The sequence below is a fragment of the Semicossyphus pulcher genome, unplaced genomic scaffold, assembly GCF_022749685.1.
Source record: "Semicossyphus pulcher isolate SPU_LCO1_2020_fin unplaced genomic scaffold, fSemPul1.0.p SCAF_21, whole genome shotgun sequence".
Lineage (NCBI taxonomy): Eukaryota > Metazoa > Chordata > Actinopteri > Labriformes > Labridae > Semicossyphus > Semicossyphus pulcher.
The window spans coordinates 6,088,508-6,099,834 of NW_027211695.1; the positions used below are offsets into that span (position 1 = coordinate 6,088,508).

At 38.8% G+C, this 11,327-nt stretch overlaps 1 protein-coding gene across 1 annotated transcript; it reads right to left on the reverse strand.

Moving 5' to 3' along the window:
• Positions 1-544: 544 nt before the first annotated feature.
• LOC138601067 (caspase activity and apoptosis inhibitor 1) lies at positions 545-3,852 on the reverse strand. Its single transcript, XM_069672646.1, has 6 exons — positions 3,686-3,852; positions 2,537-2,731; positions 1,651-1,735; positions 1,488-1,545; positions 1,326-1,393; positions 545-1,200 (listed from the first exon to the last, which is right to left on the reverse strand). The coding sequence occupies exons 1-6, from the start codon at positions 3,788-3,790 to the stop codon at positions 686-688; spliced, it is 1,026 nt and encodes a 341-aa protein (XP_069528747.1). The 5' UTR covers positions 3,791-3,852; the 3' UTR covers positions 545-685.
• Between the last annotated feature and the right edge of the window lie 7,475 nt (positions 3,853-11,327).

Sequence of the window (11,327 nt, forward strand, 5' to 3'; positions counted from 1 at the left end):
TGTAACCTTATAGAGGAACAAAGAAGTTTAGGAATAAATTATAGCAAAAACACTCCAATATAAGGCAAGTATAGGTGCTTATATATATATATATATATATATATATATATATACACGTCACTTTATATCCTCTTTTCTTTAACAGATATGCATTTAAACCTGGTGTTAAGAGATCATGCTATTTCCAAGCATACTTCAGCCTGACAAGTCAAACAGGTGTTCAGTGAAGAAATACTGCAGTTGCATCTGCTGTAAATGACAGCATCACACTGCTGCCATCTACTCCGCCGACATACAAAGTGACAGAGCCCTCTGATATGGTCGCAGACTCAATATGAACAAGCAATTTTCCCCCATACCGGTTTGAAAAGTGTACTTCATAACCATTTTGACTGAAATGTGAGCAAATAAATCACCTCATGCTCCTCTGCCGCTTGAACGTCTTCCCGCTGGATGTGCTGTGGAAGGGCAACACTGCCATCTAGTGACCAGACAGAAAATTACATCTCAAAATATCACTTCTATCAGCCATTCAGTAGGTGTAGGACAGGCCTTTGTTTAATATTGCACAAAAACATCATTCCAATATGGAGTAATAAAACAAATAGGTTTAGGAAAAAAAAACCAACAACGTTATTTCAGGAGTATTAACATTATACCATAAAAAATAAACAAATTAAATGAGCTACACAGGTTTTGTTGCACTCGCTTTCTTCCCATCGCTTGCTTTCATCAGGGCCTTGATCGCCCTCGCCCTCATTTCCAACTCCAGGAGCTCCAGCTGCTGAATAGAAGGCTGAGCTGCTGCTGCTGCTGCTGCTGCTGCACGACCTGAAACAGGCCCGGCTTGACCGGGCGAACTAACATTTGCAGGCTGCGGCGGCGCAGTCTGTTCTTTAGCTTCATCGTTACTCGAAGTGGATGAAAACGCCAAAATCTCACTCACACTTTTGTCTATATCGCTTTGAATGTCTTTCTTTGCTGCTGTCGGTTTCGAGGATTCAGGATTAGCTTGGTCAGTGTTTACGGTTGGGTCAGCGTTTACAGCAGGGTCAGCTCCCTCCCTGCTGCTGTCCGCTACTTTCCCTGCCCCGTCCACAGCTTTCACAGCCTGCTCGTCTTTGGGTCCCTCTATGTCACTATCGTAAGTGTCTGCGTTTATGCTCAGGACATCGCTCTCCTCACCCGAGCCGACACCCTCTGTGAAGAAAATTACACAAACACATTTAGAATATAAAACACTCCTTTTATAGCTTATTTCCTGTCTTTGAAGTCTTTGATTAAGAGCCTGGCGGATGTTTTCTTTAACATTACATATTAATTACCTTGCTTAGGGTCCTCAGTTTTTGCAGTTTCCTTGAGGCAAGATGTTGAGTCCACATTATTGTCTTGCCTTGAAAAATTAAATAAACTTATTAAACACTGTAAGAAAAAACTACATTATTGTGAAATATTTCCCCGAATACGTCATTACACTGTTCACTTACTGGCTTTCTAAGGTCTCTTCTGTGTTTTTGTCGCCACTTACAGATGTCAATTCTTCACCTAGACACAAATTACAGCTTTAAGTGAATAAAAACACTTCTCTTTGTTGTACTACATTGTATTAAGCACAGACAGTTTGAGTATGTAGCTGTGATGAAGTCTTACCTGCTAGGATCTGAGTAAGATTTTTGTCAGAGATCGGCTCCAGTTGCTCCCAGCACAGCTTTTTGATTTCCTCTAAACTACAGTCCTGTGAATGACAATGTGTTTAAATGGTTTCTTTGACAATGTGTAAGCCGCATATGGATTTATTTCTCCCCCATTCAGACATCTTAGATCACATTTTTAATACAAAACGTACACTTTCTAGAGCGGGCAAAAACATAGGTATGTTTTTAACCTATTTAACAATTTGCTTTAAGATCCATAGCTCATTTACAGCTATAGATGAGTAACTAACACCCAGTGTGTAAAAGTGACAGCAGCTTGTTTCTATCTCGTAAAATGTAGATATGGTGACTTTCAAAGCAATAACCATGAAATGAAACCACTTGTGCACCATAATAATGAAGTATATGAACAAACCTTTCCCATGCAATGATCACTATTGCTCAAGATGTTGCTGCTCTCTCAAGCAAAGCTGGTGCCATTGGAATGTAGCAAGCCAACAGTGCAAAATATGGCCATACATGTTGGAAGAACACTTGGCAATGCACAATAAGTGGTCCATAAATGCACAAACTGTCGTTAAAAGTTCAGCGTGACGGCAAAAAAGAAATTTGTTTGTTGTGGACTCACACCTAAAGTATTTATGGGAGTCCAACACAACATTGCAGTTGTTGTAAAATGAGGCTTACTACATTCTTGGGCTTGTTCGGAGTTCTGTAAATTGTTGTTACAGAATTTCTGTATGAATGAAGACCACATGGGTTCTAAGTGTGGATACTCTCAGACATTGAGAAAATGATGTTTATTTTGATTCAATCTCAGTCCCTACTCTAGAGAGTTATATAAGTTATATAAAAGGGAGTTCACATGATCACACCCATACCTTAAGTTCATCAGGCAGCATTTTCTGAAGCTTCTTGTCCCCCAGCACATGGAAACACTGCTCCAGCATCTCCCGCTTGTCAGTGACGTAGGCAGTGATGGGCTTGAACGGCAGGCTGAGGTCAAGTCCCCCATCCTCAATGTCACTGCCAATCCTGTCCAGCTCTGGATCAGCGAGTTCATCTTTAGAGTCCGGCTGAGGAAAAACAACATGTTACCACAATTTTACTCCTGAAAAAAGGTTTACAGGTTTGCAGCAATGATGCTGTAAATTTACCAGAGTTTTTTCGTGTGTTCAAATGTTTTAAGATATTAGAGTTAGCTTTTTGTGGTAAAATACTTCCATAAATGTAACAATGTATAGTTTTTGTCAAAATATCCCTATCTGTGTTACTAAATACAGTTTCACAATTAAAAATTGCTTAAATGTGATGTCAAAAACATTATTTAATTTCTACTTTTAGTTTATTCCTTGGCTTTGTACAGTACAATAAAATGTTTTTGGCATCAACTGACAATTGAATAAACAAATCAAATGAAAAATATAACCTGTTAACAAATTAGTTCACAATTCTGGGTTATTATGACAACAGGATTAAGGATTACTTGACCACTAAATAAATGCATGCACACCCCTTGGTTTACAAAACACCAAGCTAGCTTTCTAGCAGTGTTTCCTACACTGACAGTATCAGAGCCAAGTGCAATATTAGGAAAGTCTCTGTTGTATATGGTTAAGCAATCTTGGTCACAAAAACCAAACAATTGCAACTGCTGTTATACTGTATTTAAACTCAATTAGTGGCACAATGTAGCCAAATGAAGATAGCCGATACAGCGACGCATTACTGGAACGTTAGTGTTCCAGTGTTCCAAACGTGCAACCGGACACAGTCACAAACTACAGCAGAGAGGCTTTCAATGTTACTGTAATATGTATTTTAACAAACGTAGCTGGTCTTAACCAAATTAGTTTATACTCGCAGCTTGTCTACAGTTTAGCGTAATATTCAAAAGTAATTTACTGTGACAGTGTTTCCAAATTCCGCGTCATAAGCGTCTACGAACTAATACAACGGCTGGGCAGGTATACTGTATCTGCACCTAGCATACCATTAGCATGAAAGCTACGTTAGCTTAAACATCTCACCTCCGGGTTGGCTTCCGTACTTCTACGTTTAGTGCTGTCATGTCGTTCTTCACTCTGCGAGTGTTTTCTTTTCTTTTCAGAACTACTCGACTTCTTTTTGAGCATTTTAAAAGGAAATTCACCAATACTTCTCCAGAAAGCTGTGCGCTCGCGAGCTCGCCAGCTACAGTTGAATGTCGCGGGGAAAATTAGTCATAAGCAAGCGACGAAGCTCGGTGTCGCTGATAGAGCGATTTCACTTTTGGATACCGCCACCTACTGGGCTGGAGCGTAACTGCAGCTATCTTTAGCTATACGAAGAGAAAGCTTTACCTTTCTTATGATATATTTCACAGAAGCCTCCATGTTTACCATTGCCATTTAACATTCTGTTTCGTACTGTTGTTGTATATTACTTAGTCTCAACTGAACAAGAACTGTTTATAAAAAGTGGTCATATAAACATTGCATTTACCACCGGTCTCATTAAATGAGCATTGCAGTGCTAGACTGCAACCAAATGTCCATTGTTGCCACATTCTTCTTTTTCTATCCACAGAAACAGACTGTCAGTCTTCTGCTATCATATCTTATCATATTCTATGAATCTTTATGCAGCATCTTCTTCTCACAGTGAGAGTTGCTATTCCTGTGACCTCTCAAGCTGTTGATGGAAGTGCAAATACATTCAAACTGTATCCCATTATCATTTTACACTTCAAAGCTTGCTGGGATTACCGGTGACAGTCAATCACAAGTCCTCTTCCTGTATTTCACACGGTCATGCCATCTTCTAGTTTCCATCTGCCTCGCCGTTTCGTTTCATCAAATACACTGTATCGGATTCATTACCGCAACAACCTTCAAACCTGCTGCCGCTGCTCATTTACATCATTCAGGTTTCTACATTGAAAAACAGACAGAAATGTCCTTATGGCAATGTATGTTTGTTTCAAAGGAATTCACAAGGAGTTTTGAATTGCATTGTAATGACACATAGGTCACGGAAGCCAGGATACATGAAAGGAAATGAAAATACACTGGCTTTCGAGTTTCAAGTTTTGGATAATAGAAAATACATATAACTGGGAAATAAACATAAAAAAGTAATCAACTACAAAACATACAGCATCACAATATGAAAAATAAAAAAAATATATCTCTTGCCACTGAAATAAAAAGATCAAAATGAGGATAAAAGACATGTTTTGAAATTAAACATCTCTACAGCACATTATAATAATGCATTGCTTTCCCTATATCCTCCCTACTCTCATTAACTTTACTTACAGGACACACTTAAGTTAAAAAGATCGCCCATCTGGAGCAGAATCACATTACTTTTCCCTAATAAACAACTCTGCTGCCCTCCTTATTACCACCCAGGTAGCCATGCATTTCCTTTAGCTGGACCGAGACACAGGTTTCAAGGTGGTGACGACACAAACAAGCTGTAAATCACTCTAATTGGCTTCCCCGCCTCTCCCTGTAATAAGGCGGGAGCCAATGCGATGGCTGCCCAGGCGCCATGGCGACAGCTGTCTCCACATAATGCAGGTTGTTATCCTGATGCCATCCGCCAAATTATGCAGTGGATATGGTGGGAGGTGGGCATCGATCACAGTCACGTCACAATGTGTTTTCTTTGCAACATCTGCTCCCATGTGTCGGGATATCGCCTCGTTAAAAGGGCAATGATGGAGCCGGCAGTGTTGCATTTGGGAGACATGAAAAGGATCGGAAAAACAACAACACGCTGTATATTAAAGTGTGTAAATTCTGACAACTACAGACAAACAAACACTCGTTAAAGTTTGTTGCATAGTTATGTGATAAAAGGCATCTATTCACAATCGCACATCATTGCAAAATGTAATTAGGTAGAAATAGTGTTGTATGATTATCGTCTTCCAAAGAGCAGAAGTGTCTGATGAAGACACATCAAGTTTGTCTCATGAGTGAATATAGAGGGCGGGTGAACACATTTCTGTGAACCTTATAAATTCTGTTTGTGAACTCGCCAATCAACACCTGTCCTTGACAAATCCACACCTATTGACAGCGGGATTTTTCAGTGTCGAATAAGAACTTCCATCCATAACTGACACATACCCGACACTCTTAGTTTTAGCTTCAGATAAAACTGTGCTTAAAGGGTTTGTATTTTGTGCCAATTAATCCCCATTAATTTTAAAATGATCACATTCTTTACCACTTTAAAGCTCCTGTGAGGATTTTTTCACTGGTTATAAAACAGACTGAAATAAATTCTGATTACTCTATATGAGCTACAAAAGCAAACCAGACCATCAGCGACCAGATTGATTATTTCTATATAATTATTTTTAATGCTTGAAACCGCTGGCGGGGGGGGGGTAGGTGTCAGACGAAGAGATTAACAGTACGCTGCCTTTGTTTACATTTTCCAGGGCAAACATTTTAAGTGAGTGATACATATATCTATTAAAGAAAGCAGGAGAAGATTTTAGTATAAAATCACCACTGAACAAATCAGTAAAGAGATAAAAAAGTACGGCTTTGACCACAGGTGGCGCCAAAATCAACACAAACCGAATTCTTTCTCACAGTAGCTTTAATGATAAGCCAAGCAATAATACAAAATTGGAATGAAATATATTGTTTGGCATTGTGGGTAATATTTGATACATGATAACGTTTCAATCCAGTAATGAAATTCAAACAGCTCTTATAGGCATCATGCTTGTTACTCCTATACACCTGATTGCTGAGACAATGTTGGATCTAATTAAATGTTATGAACCAATTGCAGTACTTAAAATTGCGTCATTATATGGTATTTTTAAGCAAAACATTGGGTGGGGAAGTATTTCGCTACAAGAGAGGTTTTTGTTAAAGAACTTTGGGGATTTTCATGCAAGAATATATAAAGATGACACATTCAGAATAAAACAAGAGATTAACAGTTAACACAAGATAGAACATGGAAACATTTACTTTCATTTCCCTGTGGGTTTAAAAGTAAGCTACTTATAGTTATCCAGCAGTACAACTGGAACTGGACTACCATGCCTGTCATACAGCTCTCCATTTAGAGTGGGGAAAAATCGTCCATGTCTATCAAACCACAGCCATGTGTGAGCAGATTTAACAACATCTCATATATAAGAGCCCTTCGAGATTCAGTCCCTCGAGAGACTATTGACATTGAAACGCTTTGATATCATGCTGCTCGTCTGAAGATGTTGCTATACAGGTAATGGCCATGACTGAAGGGTTCAGAGAGAGGCCTTACAGAAATGTCTCCCATGGCCGAAGAGCCTTAGCAGCTCCACATGAAATGAAACAAAGCACAAAAAAATCTCTTCAAGCATGGGTCTTAATTCTACAGATTTTAATGGTTGTCCAATCTGTCCCTAACAATGCTTTCAGTAAGTACCCTGGGCTTTTATCCCTGATCACAGCTTCCCTCATAACCTTCTATTTTTGTTGCACAGCTTTGTGAAACAGGCTGACATTTGTCACCAATAAAATTTAACTAATGTATTATTTTTTAGAAGTTGAAAAATTATTACCAGCTGGATAACATTTTGCCTTAATTACTGCTCTTCTCCACATGCTTCAAGTGCTTCATTAAACATAAAACAAAGCATCTACCACCAACTAACCCTGTTTGTATAATCTTTTTGTAGCTCAGGGCTACAATATTGTAATATGAGAGGCAGGTGAGGCTATATTACATTTGCTCAGGTCGCACAATTAACCTTATTCACACTGCGGCTATTTTTCTCTGGCATCACTCTCAAGGTGGGAGGTCAAATGCTTTTATGTCGTTCCGCTTTGTTCAAGGATCAAAGTCATAGTAACCAATTTATTTTGACTGTTATTTTACTGCTCAGCAACTGAAATGGCAATAAAATCCAAAGAGGCGTCAATCAAATTTGAAGTTATAATGACATATTTGATAACCCATTAAGTTCCGTTAGACAACAGCTAACGTTAGAATTCAACCAATTACTTGCTAACAACCAGCTAGCGTTGCAGTAGAAGTTAGCGTAATTTCGAGCATTATGTTTCTTTTCTAATCCATCATGTGGCCAGCAACTGGCCAAATTTTAAGTTACAATGACTTATTTGATAAACCTTTAAGTACCGTTAGACAACAGCTAATAGTAGCATTCAACCAATTACTTGCTGACAATCAGATAACATTGCAGTTGAAGTTAAAGGTAGCAGTAATTTCTAGCATTCATTACAGTTAGCTAGGAATAACCTCCTTTTCTAATCCATTGTGTAGCCCTAGCAAATCGTTATATTAGCATTCAGACACTTCATAGCTAACAGTAATGTTTAAGCAAGTGGCTGAATGCAGAAACTGGTCAAATTTCAGGTTATAGGCTAATAACCTATTTTGATAAACCATTAAGTACTGTTAGACGACAGCCATTATTAGCATCAACCAATTACTTGCTAACAATAAAAAAACATTGCAGTTTAAGTTAGCTGTAATTTTGAGCATTGCTTAAATTAAGCTAGAAATTAACCTCCTTTTCTAATCCATCATGTAGCCACTTCCGAGCTAACAGTAATATTTAAGGAAGTGACTGAAGGCTAAAATTAGCTTTTGTCTGAAAGCAGCTAACTGGATATTAAATACGTTGTTTTACCTTGACTATGGCCCCTTATCCCTCCAGATTTTCACTATCAATTGTCTTTTTAGTTGCTGATCAATCAAGAGGCGATAATTTGATACATTTATACAGTTTATAACCTGGAGTACAGCAGTATGACATTGAGCCTCACACCCTAAACATGATATTAGGGGGAAATGACCACCATGTGAATATGGTCAATAACAACACAGGGATGACTAAGAATCCTGTGTTGCAGTTAGTAGATTAAATGGTTGGAGATAACCTTAAAACACTAACTATCCACATTTAACAGTTTAAAGTTATCCCCTAAAAACCACCACATAAAAGCACTGAATAATGGCACTAAAGAACTAATCACTCTGTTTGGCAAAGGATCCTAACACAACAGCTCTCCTGCTTCCCCCATTCAGCATGTTGTTAACTTAAATATCAATTGTTCTCACTTAAGCAGCAGCTTTTCTCCACTGTGCAGCTCGGCAGCTTGTTAGAGGACGGCAAAAACAAGCTGGTGTGTACACAGTTGCTGCCTTGAGTAATGAAAGCCAGAGATGTCTATTAAAAATCTATTCATTGCCTCGCACAGCTTTCTAGGAGAACTGTGGCTCATCATGAACAGCAGTCAGTGCTGAGTGAAGGTGTTTTGAATCAGGGGGATTCAAAACAGGCAATGCAGGATAAGAAAAACACTCACGGTGTTGCCTTTTGGTTTATAGTTAACACTCCAGCAGAGGCATCTTTAAAATATTCAGCAGCCCACTGAGGTTTGAATTAGACATGTTTAAGTGCACCGAGTGTGCAGCCTTGTTAGAATAAGACAAATGAGAAGCAGCTCCGAGGGATCATCATGATTAAAATTTTGTGAGACAATGTCTGAACAAGAGACAAGTTTCCAAGTTGTAGATGTGGAGTTTTAACTAAAGTGACTCAAGTCACTTTAATTTTGCCCGTCGTGGATGATGTCACCATCTGGAAGAAAAAAACAAGAAAGAAATAAAGGTTGTTATAAAATCAAGACAGTTAACAAAACAATCTTAAGTGCATCACATGGTCATCATCAGTGAATTGAGGAAGATCTTTACGCATCTCATTTATGAGGATGTAAAAGTCTTTATAAGTAGCATAGGCATGTTGGTAACAAAAAAAAATTGTGCGTTAGTTAAGGGGTATACGTTAGTTACATATGTAGCTAGCATACATACCTTAGTAGTTTAACTTTTGCTTCCTAAACATCACCAAAAAGTGAAACAGTGTCAACCATATTCTAATGATTGTTGCCAACATAAAAGTTGTAGATGTTAAATGCTTGTTAGCAAACTTTATTTTGAAATTCTAACCAGATGTTGCTTTATTATGGCCAATTTGGCTGCTTTATTTTGAAAGTCTAAATCTCCGTTTCATATTGTTAAGTTGACTGGGTAGCCTTGCACTAATTCAACTGACACTAGTTTAACATAGTTTGTCATATTTTGAAGCTTAGGGTCACATACAACGCTGAAGGCTTGATGAGTTGGGAGTTGGAAAACATTGGAGTTTGCATGCACAAAGCTTTCCTTCCAGCTTTCCCTTCCCAAAATGTACCAATCACTTGTTTTTTGTCATGAGATTTTGAGCAAACTCACATTTCATTCCTCCAACTTGAAAAGTAATCATCTGGAGAATATCCATCCTAAATCTAAAGTGTATCTTGGAAAATAAAAAACAGGCCTTTTTTCACAGCCCGTTAGCACTGCATATAAACCAGCCGAATGATGTCAGTCACATTCATTTTCCAGCTGTCACTGCTGTAGTTTTTTTTTTACAGGCATAAGCTTGTGACTACTTATGCGACGAGACTTTGTGTTCAGTAAATAACAAGATAAAAGTGCATTTCTTCATAGGACAGGCAGGGAGATAACGCAGTGGAAGTGGGATGAAAACGACACTGACATGTCTCATCTGCACACGCTCATGTGGGAGCAGCTTAGGAAGAAGCGACATGTAAAGGAGTGTGTGGGAAAAAGAGGTAAGGAGATATCTGCAACTCACCCCAATTGTGCTCCTGCCTAGAAAGAGCAATGAACTTTGAAGCTTCTTTGGAGCACAACCAGCAGCTCACTTGCGAGGTTTCCCAAGAGCTGTGCTCCATGTGCGTTCGAGTTAGAGTGAGCGAACACGTGGGGAGAGATAGCCTGTCGGACCAGGCACAGGATGGGATTTGGTTTTCCTCTCGCCTTTGATTCAGTAATTGAGGGCTAAGATTGGGAGGGAAACTGACAGGTTTTTGGCCCTCAAGAGCCAACCCTTAGCCTCGCAGAATCCTCGGGCACTGGTTCATTCCCAGGACGCTCAGCCAAGGTTGGGCCCATACATTTCTCATTTAATAGAGAACAGAAATGGTGAAAGATGAGTTCATTGTTATCTGCCTGCTTGGGGATTGTCTGGGACTATGCTTACCACCTGGCTGTCTTCTTCAGGCAAAGTCAGAGCAACCTTCCATGAACTCTGTGAAGAGTCTGCGGGGTGGAATGGTTACCTGAAGTAAAGGACAAAAGTTGTGAGAGAAAAGATACTCCAAAATATGTAAACATTCACAAACCCTAGTGATTCCACACATGTAAACACACATCTTCAAAATGTATCATAACCATTCAACATGGATACATTTATTTACTTGTTAAATTTCCTATATTTGGACAGTTTCCTGATATTTGCAATGATGAAATAATTAGTAATACACGGGCGAGTTCAGTTGTGACAGAGTTAGCTTTTTAAATTTCCAGGACCAGTAGAAGGCTAACAAGGACAGCTATGCTAGCTGTTCTGTGACACAATACTTAGCCTCAACTGTCCTAAATGCTAACGCCTTTATGCTAACCACCTTTTTAGTTAATCACGTAAAGCTTAGATTTAAGTTGTGAGGTATTGCCACAAACATTTTCATATTTCATTATCTTAATTGTTTTGTCAGAATGAAGCAAGCCCTGCGTGAAAGTCTGATGTTACAAATCTTTAACTTCCACTGAACTTGAAAACTGTCTTTTTACTCTGCG

What these genes read in the sequence shown, in the direction of transcription:
- LOC138601067 (XM_069672646.1), bottom strand. Translation starts at nt 3,790, where the DNA reads ATGCTCAAAAAGAAGTCGAGTAGTTCTGAAAAGAAAAGAAAACACTCG. An exon ending in GTACGGAAGCCAACCCGGAG is followed by an intron (nt 2,732 to 3,685) that starts GTGAGATGTTTA and finishes GTTTTTCCTCAG; the next exon opens with CCGGACTCTAAAGATGAACT. An exon ending in TGCTGCCTGATGAACTTAAG is followed by an intron (nt 1,736 to 2,536) that starts GTATGGGTGTGA and finishes TGTCATTCACAG; the next exon opens with GACTGTAGTTTAGAGGAAAT.